The 17363-nt window shown below is 37.3% G+C and overlaps 1 protein-coding gene across 2 annotated transcripts in view; it reads left to right on the top strand.

Annotated features, from left to right (window-relative positions):
• atrnl1a (attractin-like 1a) overlaps positions 1-17363 on the top strand; it is a 395368-nt gene that overhangs the window by 214650 nt on the left and 163355 nt on the right. For both annotated transcript variants that reach the window (XM_055018323.1, XM_055018322.1), the window contains one exon: positions 10876-10937. In XM_055018323.1, the coding sequence (XP_054874298.1) occupies positions 10876-10937 (62 nt within the window). The remainder of the gene's footprint in view (positions 1-10875; positions 10938-17363) is intronic.

Here is a 17363-nt window from a genome sequence, read left to right as displayed (position 1 = left end):
CACGACAACATAGAATGTGGCCATTTAATATAGATGTACCCACAAACAAAATGACCTTGCACTGAGCACGTGTGTGTTATGCATGTGTACGTCATGTACGGATATCGAATCGCGTGACCTAAATATGCAGCGGACGGCGGGAATTGATGGGACTCAGAAACACCCCCACAATTTAATCGATTGTTCCTTGTATCATTTCGGACGGAAACGTCCCGGTATGTCTGCAGCGGTGGATTTGTAGTAGGATCGGAATCATGGGTTCGACAGTAGGCAGCTGACGTAGTGTTCACTTGCTGTCGTGGTTACAGTCACACTGTGACGCTATCTCATAATGATACAGAAATCTTTAACAAATCCGTTGATCCAGACTATTAGCCGCATCACTTCCAAAATCTAATCAGTTGGTCCTTGTGTCATTTCTGACCTTCCCTGAAAATTTCATCCAAATCTGTTGATCTGTTTTTGAGTAATGTTGCGAACAGGCAGACAGACAAACCAACCAACACCGATGGTCGCATAACTCCGCCGCGTTCCTTGGCAGAGTAAATAAAAGTTCTGACATAGAAATTGAATGTAGTCTAAAAAGTAATGAAATTATCTTCATTAGTTTTTACATCACTATATTGAGGTATATTGAAGAAATAATCAACACTTAGTGTAATGTGTTGATGTGATATTATCCAGCAGTTTACTGCATAAACATCTTCCTTCTTGGAGCTCATTTAAGGAGACAGTTGGCTTTTAAGACACTCAAACAGTGAATCTGACCAGACTGAACAGAATTTAGTTTGTTGTGACAAATGAGAATTCCTCCTGGCTGTTCTGGGACTGTACCTTATTTAGCTGCTGCTGTTTTAAGTTGCACATAGATGCAGCAGGTCTCGTGCACCTGTTAAAAGCAGCCACATCTGCGAGCCCTCCTAACAAGTGCACACATATGGACGCTCTCATTTGCATAACATGTAGGTGGAGGCGGCACTTGGCAACTGCCTCACTTTGGTCATTAGGTCCTCATGAATATGCAGATGCGGAGGAAGCGTGTTGCTGTAAACACATCGCTTTTCATTTGTTAACATGCTGATGCTACACGGATTCTATATGCCCCATAAATTCCTCCCAATTTTCACCCTATAATAGATTATTGATTTATTGCCTCTGGGCGGCTGTTACTTGGAGAGACTAAAATGGAAGTAGGAATTATGAAAAAAAATCATCTAAACATATTTCAATTCTTACTATAAGAACTGAATCTATATTTTGAATATTTATCTGCTTTGAAAAAACACCAACCTGCCAACAGCTTAAGAAAACAGTAAAAGTTTTGTTTGCAACCAATGAATTTATATCCTCAACTTATTAATCACTCTTTTGAAATTTCTTTTTTTTTTTGGCATTTAGTCTTTTGCATGTAAATTGGTAATCTGTCAGTTTAAATAGCATAATTCATCACCTAAATACCACGAGTATCATTCCTTTTTTCTTTGCAACAGTCCTCCTCACACTCTCTTTTGACTCCTTGCATTTCATGTAGTTTAATCAGAATTTTGCACCACACACAAGATTATTTTTGCAGCGTCTGAAACCCCCTTTTTTTTATCAGAGAAGTGAAGTGAAAAATTAAGCAATTGCGATAATTATTTTCCAGGAAACTGATGACTACACTGAGCGAATTAAATATAACGAGCGTAAAAATTAGTCATTTGAAGGAATCATTTGTAATTTAGAAGTGCAAATTGCTGATTTGAAGGAACAGTTTAGCAGATTTTTCGCTTTAAAAGCTTTAAAAGAAAAGAAATTTGGCACCGTGCCGTTGGAGCAGAAGGGTAACTTTGGGTTTTTTTTTTTTTGTTGTTTTTTCTTTTTTATGATGATGGTATTAATCATCATTATGTGCCAGTACGGAACAATTTGTGTGAGAAGTTGGTGGCATTTAAAGAGAAGAATCCACTGAAGTTTGAGTGTCTGTCGCTGTAATAAACTGGATTTTCTAAGCCTGTTTTTGAGCCTCTGCCCTGCAGCCCTGACGAGGATTAACCGAGAGGAGTAAATAAATGAATTCTCTGTGCTTTTCTCTCTCCGGCTAGCCTCTCATCACCTCTGTCCTCCATTCGTCTTCTACTTCTGCTTCTTCTTCTTCTTGTGTTTTGCACCTCCTGTCCTCTCCTAGTTTCTTCCTCTCTTCCCTCCTCTCCTTCCGTTATCGATTAGCCAAGTACTTTCTTTCATTTCAGTTTTAACAAGCAGGTCTTGGTTCAGGGTTAGGAAAATAAAAGACAGTCCAGTGCAGTCACAGCTCCTAAGCTTGTCCCCTGAGGGCCACTGTAGTCCCTCCATAATGACTGGACTGTAGTCCTTGGAGTCCTTTTTACGTCATTCCTGTTCCTCTCATCTTTCCCCTCAACATCCCGCTCCCTCCCTGTTATTGTCACACTTTTCTGGGGTAATTGCACTTCTAGCTTTGAGATAAAAAAAAACAAACAAACTAAACAGTCAGTTGACCTCTGATCTCAGAGCTATTACACTCTATTGAAAAGGAACGCTGCTGCTGCTGCTGCTGCTGCTGTTGTTGTGTGGAGGTTATTTCAGTGTTTATTCGTCTGGGTGTTGGAGAATTCCCATCTGTAGTAATTTTCTGACCCCCTTCTTCCCTGCAGTGTTTCCCGCAGCCTAAAGCTGACCGTGGTTCAGCGGTTCCAGTCAGGAGCGCCGATCTTCGCATTAAACACTTGATTTATTACACTAGCGACATTTATCTAACACAGCAGCCGCGTAAATGTTAGAGGTGAATATACTGAAGGACACATTTCTCTGATTTCCAGTGAGCTCACATAAGCCTAAAGCGCTCTGTGGTTTATTGATTTGGGGTTCTTTCCGGAGTCATAAAATCCATCCTCTGAATCTTCAAATTCAGAGGTGTTTCAGAAAAGCCCTGGAACTTTTGACTTTTATTAGAAATGACCACTGATTAACAAGTGCTTTTTAGTCATTTCTCAAAGACTGAGTGTTTTCACAATCTGTCTCAGCCTTTCCTAACTTCTTGGTATGATGTTTTATGATGTCATTTTTGGCAGCTTGCACTAAATACAGTGGGAGGCTATTTTCTTCATTTTTTTTCTCATCATATCTTCACAAGCTTCCATATGTGAAAGTGAAGCCTCTTAACCCAATTTGGATTCCACTTTTTGCAAATAATGACATGTTCCTAGAATGTATTTTTCAAAGATGACTGTATAACTCCTGGTTTTAGTTTTGCTCTAAACAGGCCGTTTCAGTGTCTGTAGCTTTAAAAGCAGCTGAGTTGCTGCTGGGCCCGCCCTCTTCAGGAAGAAGACTCTCTGCATCTGTGACAGCTAGGAGCAAAACAGTTAATCTCACAGCAGCTGACACAGACATGAACTCGAGAAGTACTTAGAGAACGCAGTACTCCGCTAAGGCTGTTCAGTCGTATGATTTCCAACCAATGAAATCTTTTTTAAAAATTGTCATAGTTACAATGACGCAGTGCCCCTATCTCGCAATGATACAGAAATGCTTAACAAATCCGTGGATGACCTTTCCTGAAAATTTCATCCAAATCCGACAGTCCATTTTTGAGTAATGCTGCTCACAAACAGATGGACAGACAGACAAACCAACACTGATCTTCACATAACTCCACCACGTTCCTTGTAACTAGTGTGTGAGAGCAGGACTTTCTCTCACTTAAGCCTTTCTCATTGAGAGATCATTCTGGATCGAAACATTGAAAGATGTTGCAGTTATAATGTCTGTATTTTAGCTGCAGAGGAGCACCTTTGAGTAATAGTACCAGTAATCCACTGGGTGTTTAGTCACTCAGATGTTGGCGTTGCATGAAGACTCTTGTGTTCACTCTTGCAGCCAAAAGCAGAACATTCGGAGAGTTTTCAGACGTTTTAGTGTTTTCAAGTCAATTTGTAGAAATTTTGAGTCATTTTAGATCAATTTTGAGCTACGTTGAACATATCTTCATTTGTTTTTGACATGGTTCGTGTCAATTCGGAGACACTTCAGTTAATTTCGGATGACATTTGAATCATTTTGTACAATTTTCTTGGTCAGTATCAACATGTTTGAGTCCATAAAGACTCTTGTGTTCACTCTTGCAGGCAACAGCAGTCACCAATATGTGGTGAGTTTTATTCATGGTTCACACGTTTTAGAGTTTAGCCAAAGCAGCTGCGGAAAGTAAATAAACCTGGTGGACTGAAAGGCAGTTTCTCATTGTGATTGGTTCACCTGGAAATAGTAAGGGGGCGGAGCTACACATTTGAGCTTGGCGACTATTAGTTCTTCAGTTTCTGCTTAGAGCTACAAAATACAATAAGAATGTATTTTCACCATAAGTGACCTTTAAACTTCAACATATGCACATTAAACTTGTGACTAAAGAGAATCTACAGTGTGTAGGAGGTAAAATCTGCATTCTAAACAGTATCTTCTGTTGCCACCTATGCGATTATTTAGTCCATTATATGAACACACTCTTTTCATTTGAGGAAATATGGTACTTATTGGTGTCAGCTACTGCACTGCTTTGTCTTACAGGGCAGAAAATCGAAACAAAAAATAATTTATTGTGGGTTTTTTTGTTTTTGCTTTAAAGTGATACTGGTGCAACAAACTTATTAAATTTGGACACTGTGCATCAGTCTTTGCTTCCAAATTTGTTTCCGTTATACCCTGCACTGCCATTTCTACTTGAAATAAACACAGTTTTATCAAACACTTAATTTTAGATTAAACACATCATAAAATTTTGCTTCAGAAATAATCACAGAACACATAAACTACCTCTGTGTCCTCTGCAGGCTTGAGCGTATTTTTTGTGACTGCTGGATTGCATAAAGTTGTGCATTTTGTGTGTTTGTGCATAAAGTGTACGCGGCGTGCATGTGTTTGGAGTTGTGCGAGAGTGTTTGTGGCTCTGCAGTGGCGTGTGCTGGGAATAAAGGGTGTGGTCTAAACAGCTTATTGATTATAGTCGTGTTTAACGACTGCAGTTGTTGTAAATTGAAATGATGGCTGTTGGCTGGAGTCGCTGTGTGAGTGTGGTGTGAGGGGAGCCATTAGGAGCAGTGTTTGTAGAAACCCATCACAAGTTGTGGAAAGAAGTGTTTATTTTGCGGCTCCACTGTGTTGTTTCTGACTTCATGTTTGTCTATTTCTAAACATGCATGTAATTATGTGTGCAGCATGTGTGCACACTCATAATAAGTCTTTATATTGTCAGGGGGTAATGATGTAAACTGCTGCATTGGAAGCCTGAATGCAAAGCCAGGCTCTTTTCTCCCTGATGCCTGTATTAATGCTGCGTCCCTCTGGACCAAAATCAGCTTTTCTGCAGGTTTTTCACTGTCAGGCATTTTACCTGCTGCACAAATGCTGGTAAACCTCTTAAGCCCATTCTGCCCCATTTCTCCCTCTCTTCCCCTCCCAAGTGGTCTCTGAGGACTGACCGAAGCCAAAGACGCAGCCTCTCCGGCTATTAGGGCCTTTTAAAGCTATCCCCATGTTGAACATGCTTGAAATACGTTGCTGTCAAATGCGTTGTGATGCCTCACATCGGTGCTCGGCAGCGTTTTTGTATTTTACTGGCCCCGTTAGCAGCGGTAATTTAATGATTTTAAATGCATCTTTGGCAGTCGGCCTCTCGTGAGGACCAGACAGTTCCACCGGCACACCAGTGGCCTCAGATGCACCATTTTCACATTGTTTTAAGGTTTCATGAGGGAAAATGTGAGATTTAGAGGCAATTAAAATAAAATAAGACCATGCATGTCTTTATTTAACAATGAGAAAAAGAACGAAAGAGCAGGTTTGCCTGACATGGTGTGATTTAAATGGCTCACTGACCCACATTTGAAGTTAAAACCCAGCTTGAATCAGAATCAGCTTTAATGGCCAAGTACGTACACAACATACAAGAACTTTGGCTTCAGCTGCTGGTGTCCCCCTAGGAGTAAGGAAAGAAAATAATAAAAAAAACTACAGAAAGAAGAAGAGGAAAAAAATAGACTAAACATAACACAATATATACAGATATTAACAAATCTAGAAAGGAATATATAAACACAGTAGTGCAAAATGATAATTAGTAGAGTGATAATACAATGCAAAAAGCAGACAGTACTGTTCTTAGTACAAAAAGTAATGTACATATATGTACATAGATGTTAGATACTGAACTTTGTTTTTAAAGTAAAGACGTTTACAGCTGAGTACACAACACAGTGTTACAGCTTTTGTCTTCACATTCATGATAATGTGGAAGCTGAAAACGTCCAGTGTCATCTGCACTGTAGAAACAGAAATAAAGAATTAAAAAAAAACTGAGTTCAAAAAAAAGAATAAAATGAAATCTGCCAGCAAATGTTACCAAAAAAAAAAGAGTTAAGAACCAAATGCTGTAACGTTCCAAAACTTAAAAAAACAAAACAAAAAAAAAACTGTGGAACTTTCTTTGACTACCTATTTATATAATACAGATTTTACTAGATTCTATCTGAAATGTAACAGGAAAAATCTGTAAAGAAGGTTGTAAAAATCGACCTTTTTTAGATTGTTAATATACATAAAGTATAGAGTTTTGATGCTGATTTAACTGAAGTAAAGCTGTAAAATACTTACATATTTATATATATTTTTAATATCTAGTTTTGGTCAATTTTTTTATGGTTTGCATGTAAATTAAGGCTTTTTTGGTTTTTTTAGAGATTTTATTAGAAATTATGTGTAATTTCACAACAAGACAAAGAAAATCTAGAGAAAATCTGTGAAACAACACTAAGTTTTTTTGTTTTTTTTTACAGTGGTGGTCCTGAGAATTTCCTTGCCGGCATGTTTGCGCTTTATTTTAATATACTTCTCTATTTACTGTCCGTCTTGCCGTGTCCTGGAAAAACCTTCTTCTGCAGCGTGAATCTTTCTCACTCCATCCTCCAAAACAAGACATCAGGAGTCTGTGTGCCTTCCAACTAAACACTGAGCTACTGTTATTTTTCTTTTTCCCTCTACTGGACAGAAAAGTGAATGGAAAATCAATTATTTTGGTCATAAATAATCCTCTTAACTTGAGGGAATTTAAACTAAGACAGCAAACGCTTTTCAGGAGTTTTTAAAGCTGCGGGCCAAAGCTTTACCACGGAGCTGCAAGATTCATAGTCAGAAGCAGAGAAAAACAGGTGCAAACAGTAAACACAGCTCAAGACGGACTGCAGGGACTTTTATTGTTGAGATGATTTAAGAGTGAGGACTGTTTTTTTTTTTAGTTTGTGTTGGAATAATGACAAATATGGACCATGCTTCTTTATTTTAATGGTGCAACATGTCACGGATAGTTTTTCTTTATCGCCAAGCTTCATAGAAAGTGCAGCAAATGGAAGAATTTTACATTTTGCAGTGTTTTTTTTTTTTTTTTTTTAACAAAGGTTTTCTACTTGTTTGGCAGGCAGCTTGTTCCAGGCATCTTGGAGAACTTTGCTTTGGTTCTTCTGTGGAATGAATCTGTCATCATGTTGAGATCAAGGCTCAAGTTAAATGTTTAGCATGTTGTCATGCTACAGTATAAATCTAGGGTCAGTCAGGTAGCTTCCTGATTATAATACTGACTGACTGATTCTTTTTTGCACGTATTTGTTATGCATTTTGAGCTTTATGCTTCTTAAAACAGGACATGCGAAGAATTCTGTTCCATTTAAAGGTTAATTTCACCAAACTCCTCAGAAGACATATTTCTATATTTCCTCTAAGCAGCCCAGGTGTTGCATTCATTTGGACAGTTTTGATTTCAGTTGTTTTGACATCTCTATCTGAGATTTCCTTCTGAGCCGCAACACACTGGAGATGAATAGTGTAAGAGCCAATTCATGCTTTGTGTGTCCTCGTGTGCTGACCAGTGCAGTTTTATTCAACCTATATTAGGTACACATTGTTCTGGGACACAGACGGTGACATTTCCGTCATATCCAACACAAAAACACTACACATATAGCAGCCATGTTAATGTGATTATTTCTGAGGTGTGTCGAGCACAGTGGGCGGACAGAGGACAGGGTTTCTGGAGAATTCTGGAGCGTTTGGGCTCCGTTGATGGGAAACCAAAGTCCTGCAGTGACAATTTCAACTAGAAAAGTACTCAGAGAGCCAAACTGGTGTCCAGTGTTCCACCTGCACTGTATGTGGCCGACTTTTAGATCATGAGTTAAGGTCCTACAAGGCTGTCAGGAAGCCCCTGATCAATGAGAGACAGAGGTTAGCCCAGCGTCGTTGGGCCCAAGGACACAAGACCTGGATAGTCAGGAACTGGAAGAAGATTCTGTGGTCAGATGAGTCCAGTTTCCAGCTTTATCTTCCTCCTGCTAATGTGAGGATACACAGAAGGCCAGGCAAAGCATCATCTCCAGCATGTATACAGTACCTACTGCCAAGCATGGTGGAGGCAGTATCATGGTTTGGTGGTTTATGAGTGCTGCTGGTGTTGGTCATCTCACTGTTTGTGATTGCATATTGAACTCTGCCAAGTATTGTGCCATTCTCCAAACCCACATGCTTCCTTCCGTACGTACTCTGTTCCGTCGAGGTCAAACTGAACGTTTCAAAAGATAATGCCCCTTGTCACACATCCAGGGCCAGTACAGATGTCAGATGATGTTAGTACAGATTTCTGGAGGTGAACTAATCCTGTGATCCCCAAAACCAGTCTACAGGTTAGAAAGGCAAGTTATCTTAAATAATATTAACATTAAAATCACCAAAATTACACCATTTATCTGAGTCTAAAACTGTAAAAACAGAAATAATCATTTATTTTATCTACATCTGCACTTCCTGGCTGTCTGCTGGCAGCTGTACCCTTCCTGTTTGAGAATCTGTATCTTCAGGCGTGTTTCCTGCATTAGATTCCTTGTTTTAGCCTTTTTGTCTCTGAAGAACTTTGAAATGTGCTGGCTTTATATAGACACGAAGCACAGCAACAAAACTTGTCTTTTAATAAAAAGCATGATCTTCCTTAGTGGATCACTGGTACCAAAATGACCCAATATTCAAAATTCCTTATTTATTTTTATGGAATGAATCAATTTTAAGTTTTTAATGACTTTTTTTAGGATTTTTTTTAGTATTTTGGCTGTGACTGTACTAAAAGAAATTGCAGTTGAAGACCTAAGAGTGATTCTTAATGCAATATTTCACAAATGCATGGGGTGTCCACCACTGTAGCTGCGGGTTTGGTGAAGTGGCCCTTTAAATGGTCCTACGGGATGTGTGAATCAACATGTATGAGATCTGTGGACACTGGAGGGAACCGAGCTGATGATGGATGGTGCAGTCAGCGGCTTTAGTGGAGCTCTAGCATCCAGCAGGTCTGTGGGAGTCCAATTGAACAAAGTGCAACAGAATAGAAAAAAGGCCTGAAGCCTTTTGTCACAGACTAATCTCATAATAACCTACAAACCATATGGCCGTGGCTCGCGTTGTGTTCTTTGTTGTTGTGTCAGGTGGCTGATAGAAAACGTGCATGAACGTGTTTGGCAGAAATAAAATAGTCGGTCTTCTGTAAAAGGCTTGAGCTTTGGCCTCAGGTAAGAAAGATGTTCATCCACTGCATTAGTTTCACATGATGCTCAGAGAAACGTTGAAGGAAAACAAGGTTACGTAAGAACAGAGTGAGTGTTTCTGTTGCTTAATGAAAAGCGATATTTAAGCCACAGCTGTAGAAGATCATGAACACATGTAACCACTGATATCTGTAGTCTGATCTCTTTAAATCGTCTTTTACTGGTGTGATTTTCTGTCATCTGACTCAATTTAAATAGACAGAAAAATAGCAAAACTTGGACTGAACTGAAGATTTTTTTTATGGAATTTAAGTTTAATTTTTTTAATGTGTTGGACATTGTAAAAAAAAAAAAAAAAATCATTTTATTTTAGATTTTTCACAGATTTTGGAAATACACAAAAATATAAAAAAAAATCACCCTAAAGGAAAATTTATTTACACTTTAAATGCAAAATAATATCAGAAAAGCTGTAACCTAAAACCAATGACCATAATTTTTCCATTTTTAAAATATATATATTTTTAAACATTAAACAATTAAAAAATAGAAAGTTTTATTAAATGGATGAAAGTGTATAAAATTATTTACAATAATTGAAAATTAACTCAAAAAATAAATATTAAATAAGAGAAAAGTAAAATTAATGCATGAAAATCATCCATTTATTATGGAACATTATTATATTTTCATGAGATGTTTATTCTTCCTTATTTTATAGTATTTTTTGGCACCCTAGCTGCCAAAATCTAACTTTTTTATATTGTAAATGACATGCATGATTTTGTTTTTGTGTTACAATCATATAAATAATACAAAAATTAAATAAATAACACATTATTTATTTTACAGTACTTTTTGGCACCCTAGCTGCCAAAATCTAACTTTTTTATATTGTAAATGACATGCATGATTTTGTTTTTGTGTTACAATCATATAAATAATACAAAAATTAAATAAATAACACATTATTTATTTTACAGTACTTTTTGGCACCCTAGCTGCCAAAATCTAACTTTTTTAACAGTGTAATTAGCATGCATGATTTTGTTTTTATGTTCCAGTCGTATAAATAATAGAAAAAATAAAATAGATAATACATTTGATGAGTCTGTGATGAAAAACCCTGCAGTGAAAAAAGACAACACCGACATTTTAAATGGAAAATGTGCATTTGAGCTGTAATAATAGACGTTACTGAGGTAAAGATGTAGCATCTCAGCTCTGCAGTATACATGAACAGTATATATGTGTTTCCTTACCTGACGTTTTGCTCTTTTCTTCTTCTCTTTTGCCACAGATTGCGTTCTCGCAGCACAACAGCATCATGGACCTGGTGCAGTTCTTCGTTACTTTCTTTAGGTGAGTTTTCCCTCAATGCCTTATTTACTTGATGTGCTGCAGAATAGTTTCTGCTTCTTCTCGGATTCCCAGAGGTTCGTTGCTCAGCTGGGCCGTAACCTGAACTCGGTTCGTTTCAGTTGGTAGCAGCAGCCTGAGGTGGGACGCTTAACCCCAACAGCTCCGTAACCTTCTGTATCTGCAGAAAGGAAAAGCATAAGGAAACTCTGAGGGCTGGAGAATGGTTTTAAACTCCAGAGAACTGACAAATGATAATCTTGCAGTGAGCTGTGATTAGTAGGTCAAGATCAGTTGAATCATTTACTATATGGACTAATTTATTTTAAATGTGTAGACGTGGGCATGTGCAATACAATCATGTGTAATAGTGTTAAAGAGTCAGTTCAATTCAATTTTATTTATATAGTGCCAATTAGAATTCAGATTGTCTCAAGACGCCTTACAGAACCCACATGGCTGAACCCCCAGAGCAAGCTGGAAGGTGACAGTGGCAAGAAAAAACTGCCTTTTTTGGGGAGTTTTTTTGTCATTGTCTTGTGTTTTTGTCATCATTTTGCATCTTTGTGTATTCTTTTTGCATCTTTTTGTTGTCAATTTGTGTTTTTGCCATTGTTTTGAATCTTTTTGTAGCCCTTTTGTGTCTTTTTTGTCATCATTTTGAGTTTGTTGTCATTATTTTGTGTTTTATGTCATAATTTTGCTTCTTCGTGTAGTCCTTTTGTGTCCTTTTGTTGACATTTTGTGTTGTAGTCATCATTTTAGATCTTTTTTGTCTTCATTTTGTGTGTTTTTATCATTATTTTGTGTTTTTGGTCATAATTTTGCGTCTTTTTGTCGTTTTTTATGTCTTCTTGTCATCATTTTGTGTCTTTTGTCATTCTTTTCCCTCTCATGAGCAATAGTGATAATGGGATATGTGCAATAGTGTTAAAGGGACATGTGTAGTGTAATTATGCGTAATGAAGACAGGGATATGTGCAATAGTGATTACGAAAAATGTGCAATAGTGACAATGGCTAATTTTAAATTATGCACATTTAGTAATTTTGATAAAATATCCTGCATTTTTAAGATTAGGTCTGGAAAAGTTTTTAGATGGAATGGCATGAGTAGTTGAAGGACTGTGGGAAAGTAAAAAACATGTTGATTTTTTTGTTTGTTTATTCTCAACACAAAAACAAACAAAAAAGACTCAGTTTTCTAAAGATATTAACAGTTTTACAACTTTTTCACACTACTCAGCATGTTGACTCACTGCAGATGTTTCACCGTGCTGAATGTATCTTCCAACAGCTTACTGTATGCTGTTTTTGAGCTATTCTTCATGTTTTATTTTCCTCTTTGCTCTGGGTAAATCTTTTTGTCAAACACTGTTAATTGCACCTGAGTCACTAATGGCTTCATTGTTGCACCAAGAAGTGTGTAATTTTATTTTATTTTATTTTTTTATTTTTTGCAGAATCCGATCAGTTTATTTTTGGCAAATTTTTAAACAAAACATAAAATGATTGCAATTCTTCCTCCAGAACATCATGTTCTACATAATTAGTTAATGGATCAGCAAAAAGTTGAAAACCAGGTGTTATTATGTGTTTTTACAGATTCAGGCTCTGATAAATGTTGTTATTTTGGTGATTTTTTTTAAAAAAGATACCCAGCTTTTCAGTTCTGTTTGCTGGTTTTGGGGTCCAGAGGGTTAATAATATTCATAACTACTGGTTGAAGATAAACAGAAATATGTAAATCATACAAATGCTTCCCATCTCCTGCCTGGTTTCCGGCATCGAGTCCGTTAGAAACCACAGCGGCGGACAGAGCGGTCATTTTTTTGGAGCGGCTGAGAGTGCTGCAGCTCTCAGTCACACTGGATCTAATGAGAGTGTTTAGGGAAGGAATTCTGGAAAGAAGTCTGCTGTCTTCAGGCAAGATTCTGCCACTCAGAGACGACACCGGACAAGTGTGTGTTTGTCTGAGTGTGTGTGTGTTGTTTCCTGTATATGTTCGTATGCATCCTCTTTACCGCGTTCACGCTTGTGTGCAGCCATGTGAGGAAGTGAAGCGCTTTTGTGCCCAGGGCCGGCTTCCGGACATCACCGACCTTTAGGCCTGCACAGAGGGATGATGTCATCATTAGGAGACGGTGTCAAGTTTTGCCGGGAGAGTTTGGCGTGTGTGTGCGTGTGTGTGTGTTAGTCACCACTCTGTTTATGAGTTGTTCTGTTCTGCACTGCACCAGACTGAGTGAGAAAAGGTTACGTGCTACAACTATGGGACTTATTTTCCTTTTTTATTGTTGCTTTATTTACTGGCCTTGTTATATAATGTGATGTGCATGCTTTCCAGCAGCAGCATGAAATGTATTCTGGTCCTTTACTTATATAATTGTAGCAGTGCCAAGGAAAAGAAGAAACAGCAGCTCACTTTAAAGACAAAAAATGAAACACAATTTTACAAATTCTACTTATACTGGTCATAATCATCCATCCATTATCTGCACACCGCTTAATCCTCATTAGGGTTGCTGGAGTCTATCCCAGCAGACTTAAGGTGAAAACGGGACACCCTGGACAGGTCACCAGTCTATCACAGGGCTACACATAGAGACAAACAATCACATTCACATATTTTTGGACTGTGGGAGGAAGCTGGAGTACTCGGTGCAAGCCCATGCATGCACAGGGAGAACATGCAGAAAGATCCCGGGAAGGCCAGGACGCGAACCTGGGATCTTCTAGCTGCAAGATAAAAGTGCTAACTATCAAGCCACTGTGCAGCCCTGGTCATCATCACTATTTTGAAATATTTTTTGTCAACCCTGAGCAGTTTTGGGGCATTTCTTTGCTCACTTTAGTCACTTTTATCCTTGCTGTGTGCTCATTTTTAAGAAAAGATAGGATAAAGTAATATTAATCCCGTATTGCAGAAATTGCAGTGTTATAGCAAAAACATTGCCCACTGGGAGAAATAAAGTTTTCTGAATCAGAATCTGAATAGTGCAAACATGTAGGGAACATCATCATCAAAATAAGGACAGTAAAAAAATACATACGTACATGACTGTTCAAAAGTTTGGGGTCACCCAGGCAATTTCATGTTTTCTATGAAAACTCACACTTTTATTCATGTGCTAACATAACTGCACAAGGCTTTTCTAATCATCAATTAGCCTTTCAACACCATTAGCTAACACAATGTAGCATTAGAACACAGGAGTGATGGTTGCTGGAAATGTTCCTCTGTACCTCTATGGAGATATTCCATTAAAAATCAACTGTTTCCAGCTAGAATAGTCATTTACCATATTAACAATGTCTACACTGGATTTCTGATTAATTTCATGTTATCTTCATTGAAAAAACCAAACTGCTTTTCTTTAAAGAATAAGGACATTTGTAAGTGACCCCAAACTTCTGACTGGTAGTGTAAGTAGTGCAATATTAGATTGATTCCTCTGGATGTGGGAAATAACGGTATTGCACATATCTATATTTTGTAAAATGACAGTATTCCACAGATTTTTCTATGAGTAAGAAAAACTGAAATTGAACAGATTCTTATATTTGATGAATCTATATTGTACAGAGTTTTTAAATGTACAGAACATTCACAATTGGCAGGTTTTGGTGTTGACATTGCACCAGAGTTTTCATTTCGTCTATGTGTGGTCTACTGGCAGCAGAGCTGGTTGGAAAATCAGATTCCTGCTCCTCTAAGGAAACAACACAACCATGACTAGAAGAAGGGAGAAGTCACAAATGAAGTTGCCATAAATCATAAAAATAGAAAAATAAAAGGAAAGTATAGGGAAAAAAGACATTTTTCAGCACAGATTTAATTTTATTTATTTATTTTTTTTTTAAGCAAATACTTAGTTTTGGGAAAGGTTTATATTAGACATTTAGAGTAGAATGATTTTCATGAAAGATGATTTTTCACTTAGATTTGGTCTTGGTGGAACAGAACGTCATACATAATTATTTCCAGGACTAGGAACCTTTAAAAAAATGAAATCCCAAAAATTCTTGCCGTTTGTACATTTTCTGCCTCTATTAAATTGTTCCATCTTGGCAATTTTACTCATCTTTTTATTTTTCCTGCGTTTAAAACCTGCCAGCAGGTTTCAGGGTTCAGAGGGTTAGCCTGTTTTTAATGTAATGTGCAATGCCAAAAATTAGAATCTTTAGAAACGTTATTCTGGGGTGAAAAAGGAACCCACAGATAAAACAAATAGATGAATCAATGAGGAGAGGAACTTTTAAACACAGTTTAAAAAGTAAATGTATTTGTGTAGGCAGAAGTCATTTATTAGATGTATTCTGTAATATGGAAGATAGAGAAAAGGAAAGAAATTCAGCCAAAATTGCGGATTTGGAGATTTATTTGTGTCGTCTATCATTTGATGTGTGTCCTCAAGCAAATATATTTTCATGGATATCCACCCAGATTATGTGTTTTACAAACCTAACAGAGACATTTGTTAAGCAGCATTAACGTCTCTATGGTAAAGGTTTGGGAGGGACTGACGTCTGGGTGAACAACTGGGAATCTGTTGGCTTCTGCTGAATATTTAGCAATTAATTTAGTAATTGAGCAATTATGTGTCCTCCAAAATCAATTTGCAGAGCAAATTAGTTGCATATAAACTCATTTTGTCAGAGATAGGTTCACTTCCATTGCTGCCTGAAGAATCGGGTGGCTCCATTAACGGCACAATTTGACGGTGAATCAAATCCGAATGGAAGCCGGTGGCTCGAATATAAAAGATAAAATCCTGAAAATGCTGCAACATACAGTGACGGCGGGAGAATAAAGCTCAGCTAACAGCCTCATTGCACTGCTGCCATCATTATTTCAGTGTGGTGTCGCACAATGGTGTCATTTTAAGCATAAATACAGTGGTATAATATCCCAAATGGCCACATTGGTCTGCATTAGAGATGTTTTAGAAAATGAAGCCCAGCTGTTTAAACTCCACCTCCTGTAAGAACTCCTCCGCAAACATCCTGAAAAGTTTAAAAACTCTCCTCCCCTCTTCGTCCCGTCTCACCATCCCTTCATCTATCCTCCTCTTGTGTTTGTTCTCATCTCTAAAAATGGCTATAATTAAACAGCATTTGTGTCTCTGCTCTCCACAGTCTCCGATGCTAATTGGTGACACTGCAGTTCAGCTTTGTCCAATTACTCCCAGCTCCCGCTCGCTTGATTAGCAATCACTTGCTCCCTTTCTCTTCCCCAAAACAGCCGAGGAGCCGCTCAGCACTGAGAGGCTCATGAGACTAACTGAGCTCGCCCACTTGATTTCAAAATGACCACTCGTAGAAAAATCCTCTGTGGAGATTTTAGTCTTTCTTCAAACATCTGCTACGTGTCTGTGCTGTTGTTTGCTTCAGACAAATACAAAAACCAAATCTATTGGCATTCGCGTAAAGAGGACGAAGAGCAATATGTGGTTGACCTTTTATACATTCTACTCTTGTGTGCATTCATACATAGTTATTTTTTATCTTTATATTTTACAGTGAATCCAATACATCTTCAAATCCATACCAATAAAGCAGCGATAAATGAATCCTCCAATCTTTTCAATATTATCGTGAACTCTTGTTACACTTTCACTGACAATTCATGTTTTTAGTGATCTGTCTCAACATCTGGGATATAAAAATGTCACAGATGTTTAAAAAAATAAAAGCTTAAAGTGTCAGAATGAAAGTAAATATGATTTTCAATGACTACTGACCAGTGGTGTTCATCTCATTTTAATTCAGAGTCCAATTTGATCTCAGGTGGTTCAGACCAGTAAAATCACAGCGTAATAACCTGTAAATAACCACAACTCCATGTTTCTCCCTTGTTTTGGTGCAAAAAAAGTCCTTTCTGAAAATGTTCACATTTAAGGAATTATCTTTTTACAAAACATTTTGAACAACCTGAAATTTCTTAAGAAAAATAAGTTCAATTTCAACAACATTATGCCTCAGTTTATCATTTACACATTACAACTTATAGATTGCAGAGTTTCTACAATGGAACAAAACATTTAGTAACTGAATCATAGAGTATTTTACTTTATGATCAAAATGACAAGTCAGACAAAAAGCAAAAAAATAAGACAAAATATTATAAAAATGAGATACAAAATGACAAAAAATTACACAAACAAAACAAAGACAAAAATGTTACAAAGTGACAAAAAAATAGACAACACAAGTGAGACAAAAAATAGACAAAATCACGAAAACAATACACAAAAAAATGAATGAAGCAAAACAAAATGAAAAAAAGACAAAAAACAAGCGAGACGAAAGGGAATCACAAAACGACAAAAAACAAACAAAACGATGAGCAATCTAGTATTTTACTTTACGTTCAATACAACTTGTCATGGTCTACAAATTATTTTAAATTTAGTTTTACAAATTTGCA

This window comes from Amphiprion ocellaris, chromosome 16 (assembly GCF_022539595.1).
Source record: "Amphiprion ocellaris isolate individual 3 ecotype Okinawa chromosome 16, ASM2253959v1, whole genome shotgun sequence".
In the NCBI taxonomy this organism is placed as follows: domain Eukaryota; kingdom Metazoa; phylum Chordata; class Actinopteri; family Pomacentridae; genus Amphiprion; species Amphiprion ocellaris.
This window is presented reverse-complemented; position numbering and strand designations above follow the sequence as displayed.